This window comes from Vulpes lagopus, chromosome 14, assembly GCF_018345385.1.
Source record: "Vulpes lagopus strain Blue_001 chromosome 14, ASM1834538v1, whole genome shotgun sequence".
Lineage (NCBI taxonomy): Eukaryota > Metazoa > Chordata > Mammalia > Carnivora > Canidae > Vulpes > Vulpes lagopus.
The window spans coordinates 25,622,081-25,634,477 of NC_054837.1; the positions used below are offsets into that span (position 1 = coordinate 25,622,081).

Below are 12,397 nucleotides of genomic sequence, written 5' to 3' on the forward strand. Positions count from 1 at the left end.
AGATGCGTGACTCTCCACGCTGTGGGGCTGGACACTCACTGCTAGGCACAAACCACCAACAATGAGGATTCCCCAGTAAGTGACTTTGCCACCTTCTACCTTTGAGCATCAGTCCTCTGAAAATGTTGATCACTCAGCGGAAGTCATTCTAAAATACACAGTACCTTTTCCTGTTTGTTCGAAGGATGCTGCACCCAGGCTGCCCACTGGTGCCAATCAGAGCTGTCCAGGCATGGTTGCTGTTTGCCCCGCACCTGACATTCCCAGACTACTGCATCGTGTCAGTTAAATATCATGTTTTGGGGTTGGGGGGGCTAGTTTGGGGGTTGGCAAATAAGGCTCACGTGGTGCCACCCCCCCCCTTTTCTCTACAAATAAAGTTTCGTTGGCATACAACTGCCCCCATTCGTTTCCATATAGCCTATGGCTGCTTTCACACTACAGAGTTGAGCAGATACAAAACCAAATGTATTTACTGTGTGACTCTTTATAGAGAAACTGAGCATGCCCTGGTCCGATCCATGGCATGCGTCATCACTTCTTGAGGCCTGATAGGCACCTGCCACTATTAACCCCAGTGCCCTCCGCCTGCTGTTCTGAGATGAGAAATTAGGTAAACAAGTTTGTGAAGTAAAAGTAAATAGACTTTCAGTGGGCCAGGGGCAAGGTCAAGGGCTTTCCCATCAGTGACAGGCAGAAGCTTAGTGTCTGGGTGTTGTGGCCTCGTTGTTGGGGTGGGGGTGGGGCGGGGGCCCTTATCTAGCTTCTGGGTTCTCTGGATTCTAGATGAGTGACCAAGAACATTTGTGCAGGCTGCAGTTGCTGTGTGGCATTAACAGCACGCAGCCCCCTGGCTCTCCCAGTCTCTGTCCTGGGCCTCTAAGTAGTGGCATCGCCTCTCATCCCACTTGTGTTCCCAAGAGGGCTTGGGTTCACTGAACCCCTGCAGAAGCTCCTGCCACCGTCCCACCCCTTTTTAGAGATGCTGTCTGGGACACCATGTAGACTTGTGTGGCTACCTTGTGCTCCTCCAGAGAGGTCGGAAGAGACGGGGCCTGGAGGCCATGTGTGGTGTACCTCAATAGCTGCAGGATGTTAAGTTGTCAGGCTTCCATCTCCCCAGATGCCTGCCTCTTGATCAGTAAATAGAGGGTGGTGCTGGTTACTGGGGGCTGCTGTTTGGCACTCTTAACAGGGGGATTGTCCCAGGCAGTTTCCTAGCCCCCTAGTGACTATAACTCTCTCCTGACCCACATGTGCCCTCTGAGGACCCTCCACCGCCTGGGCACAATTTCTCCTTACTTTTGTAGGATCCTCTCTTCTTTCCCTGCACATCCTCCCCCTGCACCTGCCATGCACGCTCCCCACTTAGGAGGACCTAGAGCCTGCCCTTACCTGGGGGGATTAAAACAGTCCAAGGCTCGTTTGGGAGAACCGTGTCCAGGCCAATGGGAACCAGCTGGAGAGAATGGGGATTGGGGACATGAGGCTGTCCTCCTGAAGGTTCTGAGCACTGAAATGGATCCGAAAGAAATGTGATTGCCAGGGCCCTTTCTGAATGTGGGGGAGACATGGCAGGGGCAGGCGTGGGTATCGAGTGTGGGGAGTAGGTGCTAAGAAGTTGAGTGGCCACCCTTAATTCAGCCTTCTCGGGAGGCCTGCCATGACTTGGCAGCAGGTGGCATGAGGAGGTGTGGGCCAGTGCTATGGGGAGCCCCCTGCTCAGCCCCCTAGGCCCACCCTGACACAGGGGTCCTAATGCCTGCTCTGTTTTGCATGGGAGGTCACCCTAGTTCTCCTGCCTCACTCAGACCCCAGGGACAGACACTTAATCCAGCTTGAGAGGCTTTGAGTTTGGTGGTGGCTTGGGGCCCTGGGGTTCATCCCTTAGTGGTCCTTGCCAAGCAGATTTTGGGCAGAGCAAAAGGTGTGGAGGGGTCTGCAGATTTTCCCATGGCAGGTGACTTCCAGGTGTGCTCCACCTACTTTGATATTTTCTGGGGTTACCGTGGAGATAGCAGACGTGGTGGAGATAATAGCAAGCAAGCTACTTGGCAGATCCATTCTTTAACCAGATTTAAGCCAACAAGAAAAAGGCTGGGCTTTCTTTTTTTTCCTTTTTAATTTTTTTTCCTTTCACCTCTCCCACATTTCCTGTACTGAGGATAATGACACCAAAGGGTGTTAAATTGGTTCTGAATGTCCACCTCTGGCTGGCCACATTCTTGTAACGATTTCATTAGCCTGAATTATCCACTTTATTTTCTTGTAATGGGATTAGCTGTACTTGAGGCAGCTGAAGACCAGAGGGGGAGAAAGTAGGGGAGAGCGTCTGCTGTGGATTTCATTAACTCACCCCAGCAGAGGCGTGGAACTGACCAGAATGTGCGCCCCAGGCCAGGGGTTGCGTCTTGATCCTCTCCTTCCGAAAGGAAGAAGGAACACAAGCTGTTCCAATGGGCTAGCTCGGCCCGAGGGGAAACAGGGGTGCCGGGGTCTGGCTGAGGGATGCCTCCCTGGGGACAGTTTCTTCCAATTATCTTGTAAAGCTGATAGGTCATGTGGGTAAGACAGAGAACTGCTGCTTTTTTCAGGGCACTAAGAATCACGAGATCACATCTGGCTCTCTCAGCTCTTTGCTGAAAACCCCTGGGGTCCACCAGGAGGGGCCTGAACTGGCCCAGCCTGCCTCTTCTCGACTTCGACTTGAAACACCATAAGGGCCTGGAAGCCATCCCTTGCCTGGCACCAGTGCTGATCCCTTTAATGGTTGAGAACATCATCGTCAAGAGCTTCCTTTTCTTCATTCCCATTCTGTGTAGGGAACCCTGGATCCCGCAGCCTCATAGGGTGAGATGATCATTTTTCAGGTGACGAGAGCTTGAGTCTCAGGTGATGTCATGTGTAGGGTTAGGCTCTGAACCGCCGTCTGACTCCACACTTCTGTTCTTTCAGTGATGCTGGGCTGTCAAAACCAGCCCCCCCCCCCCCCAGCAGCTCCCCACTTTCAGAACCTTTAGAGATTATGTGTGCTTGCCTCAGTGTGTGTGCTTGGGTCTTCCATGATGGCCACCTGCCTTTTCATCTCCCAAATTTTATTCCCCAACTGTGTCCCGAGAGATGCTAATAGATTTTCTTGTTTGGGGGTAGGAGGGGTTTGGTGGCCAGGTAAGTTTGAGAAATACCTCACTCTTCCATATCCACCTTCCATGTACCTAATACCTTAAAGACACTGACAAGATCTGCAGCAGAGAAGCTTGCTGAACTCTTTTTACCCGATGGCTCTCAAAGTTATTTAATTCCAGAAGTCTTTTTACACAAAACACCTATTACCATCTTTCAGGACAAGTTTGAAAAGTACTGTCTTTAAAAAGTTACCTTTGATCTTAAAACTTTTTATGACATCTTCTGCCTAAGGATCTTAGGCAGACAGTATTCAGCCTTCAGTGGCTTCTTAAATCCTTCAGCCATGCACAGATGGCCCCCCTCTAGTGCGAGACAACAGTTAAGAGCACAGGCTTTACAATTTCCTTAGGCCTAGGGTTGAGTCCTGGCTCTACCATTCAACATAGCCTTGTGAGTTTTCCCTTAAATCCTTTAAGCAGCTGGGCCTTAATTTCTCCATATGTGAAATAGGTACATAACCCCTGTTTCACAGGACCACTAAAGATGACATAAAGTTACACATGGAATATACTTATATACAGTACTGGCCCACTGTGTGCCTTCAAAAACATGCCAATGACAGTCTGTTGGAGGAGCAGGAGAAAAACATTAGAATTTCCATTCCTATTTTGTCTTATCCTTTCAAATTTTCTAATTTTTAAATATTTAAAGATGTATGTATGCAGTGAAAGAGCAGTGCGTACGTACCCTTACAAATGAAAAGCATTCATATATATTGGAGATGAATGCTCAGAACCATTTTACTGAAAATGTGCATCAAGACCAGGATTTAAAAAAAAAAAAAAAATTGAAAACCACCAGCATATAATCTTTGAGAAACAGGCTGTGCCCTGCGGAAGGCCAGAGCATGTCTGGCCCAGTTCTTTCCCAGCACAGAGCTCAATTTCTGCATTCAGGATGCAGGAAATAGTTACCAAGTGAACAAAGGATCCGTTAAAATCCCTACCGTGCCTCACATCTAGCTCTGGGTCCTGGAGGATGATGAGCAGTGATTCTCGTGGTGCATGTGTAGCCACAAGTGGTCCACACCTGGAGTAGATCGAGTAGATGCTATAGAGCAAAACACACTGGCCCTCTCTGTCTCACGAAGCTTAGAATCCCATAGAGGCCACATCATGGGAACACAAACCAGCAAGGGGGCTGCTGGACTGCAGGGGGCCAGGTGAGACTCAAGCTTGGGTGAGAAGGAGGTAAGGAAACTTCATCATGTTGGGAGTAGACCAGCCCTTCTGATCTCTTGGAACCAAATCAAAGGGGAACCCAGATGTGGAGGTGATGCACAGGCAGCCCACAGGCTAAATCTTGTATTTGGTGACAGAGTGTCTAAAATGTTTTGACTTTGTGACCGGTATTTAGAAATGTCATTTCTCAAAAGAACCTGGTGTGTAGGCCTGTTTAGAAGAAAGAGAAGATCTGCCAGACCTGGGCCCAGGTATCCACCTGGCCATGCAGCCTGGGGCTGAGTAGCCCCTACCCCCTCTGGTGGAACAGGGGTCCTGAGTCTAGAGCAGGTTCACACTCTCCTCGTGCATGCCCACATGTGTGCTTGCTCGTGCTATCATCATCATCATCATCATCATCCAGCCTAGAAACAACTAGGCCAGGGTCACCCAGCTGGTGATGGCAGAGCCAGGCCAGAAGCTTCCATCCCTCAAGGCTACGTCCCCTCCTGGCAGGAGCCTCTCGAGGAAGTGTGGGCCCCGCCTGGAACGCAGGCCCCGACTCTGATTCAGAGATACCATTTAACTGCTCATCCCCAGGAGTTCTCATCTAGAAAACGAGAGGGTCACGCTTGCCTGGAAAGGACCCCATGAAAGGCTATTGAGAAAAGCTAAATGCTGTCCTCTGCGCTTCCTTTCTCACTTTCTTGGAAATCAGGTCATTTTTCAGCCTCCAAGAGCCCAAAGTGAAAGGAAGGATTGCTCTGATGGAGACAAGGTAACCTTTCTACATCCGGCTCTCGCCAGGATGAGTGGAGAATAATTGGAAAAGTTCAGTCTAAAAGCCACTCTTTAAAAAGAGAGTGAGAGAGAACAAAAGAAAAAACCGCATGCCTGGATCTGTCTCCGTTAAACATCTCGGAGAGCTAGTGCCCGACTAGGCTCTGGTCCGCGGTGTAGCCTTCCAGGAGAATGCACACTGCCTGCCGTAGGCAAACTGCAGCCAGACTCCCTGCTCGCGCGCGTCTGTACCTCAGCCGAGGCTGTGTAGAGGGAACCATGTCTTCTCTTACCCCACAGGGCTCGATTCTGATCCGTATTGTCTGGGTACTAGTTCCCTAGTAAAGCCAGCCCCATTCTGGCTTTCTGTAATTCATGCAATGTGATTGTAGTAAAAGGTGTGCGGGTGCCCTGGAAGGAGCACTGACCCCAGGGACCACACAGTCCAATAATAATTCATGGTAGGTGAGGATGCATCCCCAGGACAGAATGACCAGGTGTTCTGCCCCCAGATGTGACCCCAGTAGCATGCATGGTCAGGATAGGGACCTGGCACTCAGGCTGGACTCCAAAGGCTGAACGCGTGGCCCACTGAAGGGTGAGAGCGTGTGCTCTGCACAGGCTGGACTCTGCAGTCACAACAGGAACAAGAACCCGGCCTACTTGGAGTGTTCTTTCTGTTTCTGGAACAGGTAGGGGAAAGACAAGTGTAAACAAGCCATTTCCGACAAGGCTCAGATGTGACAGCATGGCTGGTGGGGTAGGGAACGACATTAAATGGAGTGGCCTCTTTGAAAAGATGGCATTTGAGCTGAGATCAAATGATAGGAAGGAGTCAGTTGTGGGAATATCTAGGTAAGGAGAGGTCCAGGAATGAGATGAGTAAGGTCAAAGGTCCTCAGGTAGGCAAAAGTTTGGTGGCTTCAGGAGCAGGGGGCCAGCCAGTGTTGTTGGTTTAATCTCCTGTCCCTGTTTGTGAGAGTGGAGGATTGGACAAGGCTGCCTTAACTGGAGGCTTTGGTTTGGATGCATTGCAGAAGTGGGAGGTTGGTGTTGGGGCCGGTGCCCAAACCTCCCTGCACCACAGAAATCACATCGTAAACAGAGGGATGGGTTTGTCTCTAGGTGTCCAGTCGGCCAGTCAGTCTCTCCTTGCCTCTGCAGGGGCCCTTACCCATATGGGGCATGTTAAGGAGGGCACAAGACAGGTCACCAGGCAAAGCAGCCACCTGCCAGCCACATTGGTTCACATCATGGAATCACTGGTGGGTCCTTGAATCCACAGGTAGACCCTTCTTTCAGATGGTGGGCACGGGGGATCCCTGAGTGGCTCAGCAGTTGAGCACCTGCCTTTGGCCCGCGTCATGATCCTGGAGTCCCAGGATCGAGTCCCACATCGGGCTCCCTGCATGGAGCCTGCTTCTCCCTCTGCCTGTGTCTCTGCCTCTCTCTCTCTCTGTGTCTCTCATGAGTCAATAAAAAAAATCTTAAAAAAAAAAAGATGGGCACAGAGAACAGAGCAGTGAGCAAAGATCAGGAGCCCTGGGCTGTGACCCTGAATCGGCTGAGATGAGAGGTTTGATTGCAAAGTCCTCCAGTGTCTACAGGGCATGGGGGAGGGGGGGTCCCTTGCCTTGCCTGGCAGCTCTTCCCAGCCAGGCGAGGGTTCCCTGAGAACAAGGGTGATGTATGACCCACTATTGACTACCTCCCAGCACCTGGCACACAGGGAGCATCGGGCTGGCTGTTGCTATACAAGACAGGGCTTGTGACCCCTGAGGGATCAGAGGCACAGGGGGACAAATGGCCCACTTTGAACCCGGCTCGGCTCATTGCCACCTGTGGGACCTCGGGCAAGACACTTCACCCCTGTGGTATGTGTGTAATAACTTGCTGAGTGACCTTGGAGAAATCACATGACTTCTCTGAGACTCGCTCTCCCCATTTATAAAAATGGGAATGGCAGTGCCTAGCTCCTGAAGCTGGTGTGAGATCATGTACAGCAGATGCTTAACATGCTGTGAGGCCTGTAGCCTGGAAGTCCCGGGAGAATGCACGGATATGCTGTGTGTTGGAAAATTGGTGCTGGTGGTGGGGATGTATTTGAAAGGCTTTTTTTGCCAAGAGATTTAGCCCTTTCTTCCTTACATCTAGAAGGAAGAGAAAGAAGCCTGGGGTTTATTCTTATCACAAACCACCCCTTCATCTTGTCGAGACCACACTGTTGTCTGACTCTGGGTCCCTTGGGTGACAGCTGATATTTTTTTTCCCCTCAGCAGTGCGTTGAGCGCAGGTGGAAGAGAAGTCATGCCAACAAACTTCCCCACGTGACTCAGCACTTCTGCTGGGGTGCTGGTTCCTCCGGCAGATCCAAATAGGGGAGCGATAAGGACTTACATCTTGGGAGCAGAGGGGCCTAGGCTCTTCAGGGTGTACCTGACTCCCACTTGGTGTCAGCATACAGGTCAGAGGGTCAGGCCAGCCTCCCAGTCAGCTCATTAAGCCCCAGGACCCAGGCACCAGAGCAGCTGCACAACTGTCAAGTTCTGCATCTCTGGAGGGTTCTCTCTGCCTCCCCCTCACCTCTCTTCTCACTCCTTCCTCCCTCACTTCCAACAAGGAGGGAAGAGAGAGGATGATTCGTCCCCTTTTTAGCAGCAGAGCCAAAACCCCAGCAGTTACCAGCCGGGGCTAGAGTCCGGTTGGGGGGATAGGTAGTGTGTGCGGAGGGAGGACGTCGCCACATGCACACACAGCACACACGCACGTACTGCATCTACGTTCAGGCCTGTGTGCAGACACGATTTGCATGCCCAGGCCTGTTTACGAGGGCTGGGCATAATTGGCTCGCCTCGCTCAACACCTCCCACCCCCTCCCCTCTCTCCCTCCCACCCCTACACACCTCGGAAGAAATTAGAAACGTGACAACAAACTCCAGTCGTGGAAAACCCACCGGCCTGCCAGCAGTCATGCGCTCTGGGTGCGGCGGAGGGGGTGGGGCTGCGGCATGGGGGAGTAATTGGTGAACCCAAGGTGAATGAAGTAATTGGAAAAGTGAGGTGTGAGTTTGTTATGAAGTGTGAGCATGGTGGGGGAGGGAAGGAGGGCCATGTTTAAAAGCCCGGTATGTCCTCTTTATTCACAGCTTCTGATACAGTAATTGCTATTTTGTGGTTTCTATTATCTACACAGTGGGGAGCGCACGCAGCTCCTTCCCGATCTGCGGGGCCTGGGGTGGGAGGGGGCTCCTGGGTGCCTCGCCGTTTCCCTCCCTCTCTGGTCCCTGGCGGCCCTGCCTGGCCTCCCCTAGGCGGCAGCCTCTGCTCCCAGGAGACGAGGGTCCTTCCAGAACTTCCTTCAAAAGCCACTCTTAAAAATGCCTCCGTGGACCTTCCTGTCAGATAAGAACCTTAATAATGGCTGGTATTTATATATCGCTTATCTCCAAGGAGCTAAAGGTACTTCATCGATTTCCCCCCCCAACCTTTTTTTTTTTTTTTTTTTTTTTTGCTTTTTTAATTCGCTTTCGATATCGCTCCAAGATCATTAGTACCAGCCTTATATTATCTGGCACAGTCACGCTAGCAGCCAGAGCCGGCCACCTTCCCGGCATTGTTCTTGGGCCGGAGGAGTGGCAGCCAGCGCTCGCCCCGGTGCCCAGGCCCGGCCAGGGGACATGGCAAGGGGATGTGGACGGGTTTTCTGGCCACTCCAGCCTCTGGCTTTCTCACCTGGGAAAATAGAGATGCTAACGCCATTGCCTCACAGTTGTTACAGCTGGAAACAGTATATTTTAAAAAGGCCTAGCACATCACAGGCACCAGGTCATTGGTTGCTGGAGTCACGGCTACAATCACGGTGTCTTGAAGCCTCGCTGGTTCATTTCAGGGCTTCCCAGATGTTGGGAAGTTCCTTCTAAGATCCAACCCTAATCTTGCAGCTGCTTCTTAAGTCCCAGCTCTCTCTTACGCTCTTCTCAGAAGGAAGGGGGAAACATGGTCATCAGGACCATTTCCCTGGTCCCTGTGAAGAATAATGGAATTTCTAAAGCTACTAGCATCTTCAGACCCAAGATTCTGTGCTGTGCAGGTGGGGCCTGTGACCCCCCCAGCCCCCCCCCCACCGCCAGATGTCTGGAACAGGAGCCCCTGATCCCTGCACACAGTCCCTCATGGATCCAGGGCCTCCCTCTGCCATAGTCCCCCTCCCTTGCCAAGCTCTGAGATGCCACTTCTCCAGGCCACATAAGCACACCGCCTTCAGCCTCTCCTCATCAGCTTTTTTCTCCACCTTTTAATTATTTTCCTTGCCTTTCTCCGGACCCTTAGCTGCTTGCCATGCACAGAGCATCCGCAGCTTGCAGTGCGCTGCAGAGGGAAGAATTAACCTCAGCTATTTCTCTCCTCCTCTCTCTGTCATGCACACACTCACAGAGGCTAACTCACCAGAAATTAGACAGGGCTATGAAGAAACCTGGGCAGAGGCCATTGGGACCATCAGGGTACAGGATCGTAATCTGTGTGGGCAGAGGCAGGTGGGAGCAAAAGGAACTGGGACCCAGTCGCCATGTCTTACCCTGGGGTCTTGGGTAAGTCCCTGGATCCCTTGGAGTCCGAGCAGGCCATTCCCAGCCACCCTGCTCCAGCTTCGTGCCAGATGGGGCCACACCTCAGAAAGTGACCCCCAGCCCAGAAAGCGGCCAGTCCCCATCCTGATAACTAAAGGACCATGAAACACTGCAGTGGAAGGAGAGCTCTGGCTTCACATCAGAGCCACCCGGACTCATGTCCTAACCCGCCACTTGCTAGCCAGAACTACTACCTCCCTGGGCTCAGTCTCCCCATTCATTAAATGGGGGTGGCAAGACTACTAATGAAAATTTGTGCTAATTTGTACATACTCCATGGCCTGTTTCATGTCCTCCTCAACACAGCTCTCTGAGTGTCAGTGGTAAAGTACCAGTGGTCTCGCGTGCAGTCTGGGGCTACTGTTTCCTTGTTTGTTCATTCCAAAAATGCTGCCAGGCATCCCCTCTGGGCCGTGCACTGGGCTCCTTGCTGCGGCTCCCCTAATGAGCAAGATAGATGTGGTTTCTGCTGTTGCAGAGCTGAGCTCCAGCCTTGAGGAAAGGCAGAGAGCACACAGGTATCCATACCACAGTGCCCTGGTGGAGAAGCCCTGACTGCTGGGGATGCCATTCAGCCAGCCCAGAGGGATGAGAAAAGGCTGCTTGGATTAAGCAGTAGTTAAACAAGGTCTGCAAGAGCCTGGAGCCTGGGGCAGGAAGGGAGAGACCAGCACAGCCACGGGACGTCTGCCCCTTGTCTGTACAGCACCGAGCATGGCCTGGGCACATGGGAGGTGCTTGCTAAGGCCTCCTCTTACCATCTGACTGCTGTCATGCTCTGGTCCTCATGGCCATCAGATGCACCATCCCTGCAGTCCCCATGTCTCTCTGAAGAACTCGGAGCCAAAGGCCCCGTTTATCTGAATAAGGATATGAGAAAACTCATCTATCCGCTGCCCTCACTAGCCACGGCTCAGGCTCCCATGGAGGCAGAGGCAGTGCCTGTCATGGGATGCTTCGGCCTTTAGATGGCAGAAGAAAGCAGGGTTTGCAGGCTTGAGTCCTCAGGCCCTCCCACCTCACCTTCTTGCTTATCCCCACCTGCCTAGAGTCTGGGCCCCAGCCGCGCCCCCTCACCCCCCTCAGAATGAGCCAGAGCCTCAGCCAGGCCGGGAAGACTGACAGGGCTCTGCGGCCTACCCCCTCCAGCCCCTCCCCTCCCCAGGAGGCCGGCCTTGTCGCTAGCCTGGGGGGAGCTGCTGGGGGAGCTCCGAGGAGACGTGCAGATTCATTTTGAGGATTCATAATGCTGCATTTACACACCATCCTGCCTTCAGAAATTGGGCTGGCAGATGCCTGGTCATGCTGGCAGGGCTGCAGGTTAACGCCTCGGATTTAGCTTATATCATTTCACGAGAGCTTACGGCCCTTACCGTGTTCTTACCCAATCGGTCTTTGGCCCTGAAGCATCCTAGGCCGTTGAGTGTATATGTGTGTGCCCAGGCACCCGCAAGTGTGTGTAGATTTTCAAATAAAATAACACCTCTTCAGATGCTGTGCACATTAAATATTTATCGGCAGCAATTTGTGCATATAGATTTGATAAATGGACATGATAGGGTTGGGGTGGGGGAGTGAGACAGGAGAGCCAGAGAGGCCTGATCCTTTTGTCCGGGAATTTCTGGAACATTTATCTGGAAGGAGGAGGTGGGGGGAGGGCAGGGGATGGTCCAAGCTATGTTTACCTGTTTGATCCCTGTCAGGGGGAGCCAAGCCATTTCCTTCTCCAGAGCTTTGCCTGACTTTGGCTTAGCAGATATCAAAACTAAAGCCCAGAGGTAGGGGCTGTGGGGTTTAGAGGGAGTAACCGTGTGTCATTCCAACACTGAGCACCAAAGAAACATCCCGGGGCCCTGGGCCTGGAGAGGAGGCTCATCCTGCTTGCTCCACACAGGCTTGCTGTGTGCTCAGCCACGCAGGCGGATTCAGGTCAGGAGACCCTGCTGACTCCGCGTCCGGATCCCTGGCTTGCACACATGAGCAGCCCCGTGCCCTGGCCATGCGTGTACAGGGCTGCATCCCCCCTGCCAGATATTCGGCCCCGTGGGCAAGGGGAGGCCAAGTGTGCCAGCCTGTCAGAGAGGAACCAGAATTTCTCCGGCAGCATCTCCAACCTGATCATCCCTCCCTGCCCAGCATGATGGCCAGGATCTAAAAGGAGAAGGCCAGTCATGCCCCACAGCAAGTGCTGGCCAGTGGGGAAGCGACACAAGTGTATGGTGTGTGTGTGTGTGTGTGTGTGTGTGTGTGTGTGTACACACGTGCACCTATGAGCACTTTTCTAACCAGAAAGGATGAGTGTGAGATTTGGTCCTGCCTTCCCACACATTCCCCAGCCCCTTTGCAGTTCTTAAACTACTGTGTTCTGCTTTGTTTCTAGCACCTTCGGGGAGCTGAAGACTGTCCGCTTGCCAAAAAAGATGACCGGGACAGGCACACATAGAGGGTTCGGCTTCGTGGACTTCCTCACAAAGCAGGATGCAAAGGTGAGACCATGCCCTCCCCCACCCACCCCACTACCCTCTGAACCCTTGGGAGGGGAAGCAGTGGAACGTCTTAAGGGATGAGGGCATGTTGCTGCCCCATGTGGTTCTGCTTTTACTCTGACCTTGCTAATTTGTAAGAAAAGGCCCTGAGTTTTAT

At 52.4% G+C, this 12,397-nt stretch overlaps 1 protein-coding gene across 1 annotated transcript in view; it reads left to right on the forward strand.

Annotated features, from left to right (window-relative positions):
• RBM19 (RNA binding motif protein 19) overlaps positions 1-12,397 on the forward strand; it is a 122,066-nt gene that overhangs the window by 78,314 nt on the left and 31,355 nt on the right. Inside the window, exon 22 of the mRNA XM_041729239.1 lies at positions 12,135-12,240. Within this exon, the coding sequence (XP_041585173.1) occupies positions 12,135-12,240 (106 nt within the window). The remainder of the gene's footprint in view (positions 1-12,134; positions 12,241-12,397) is intronic.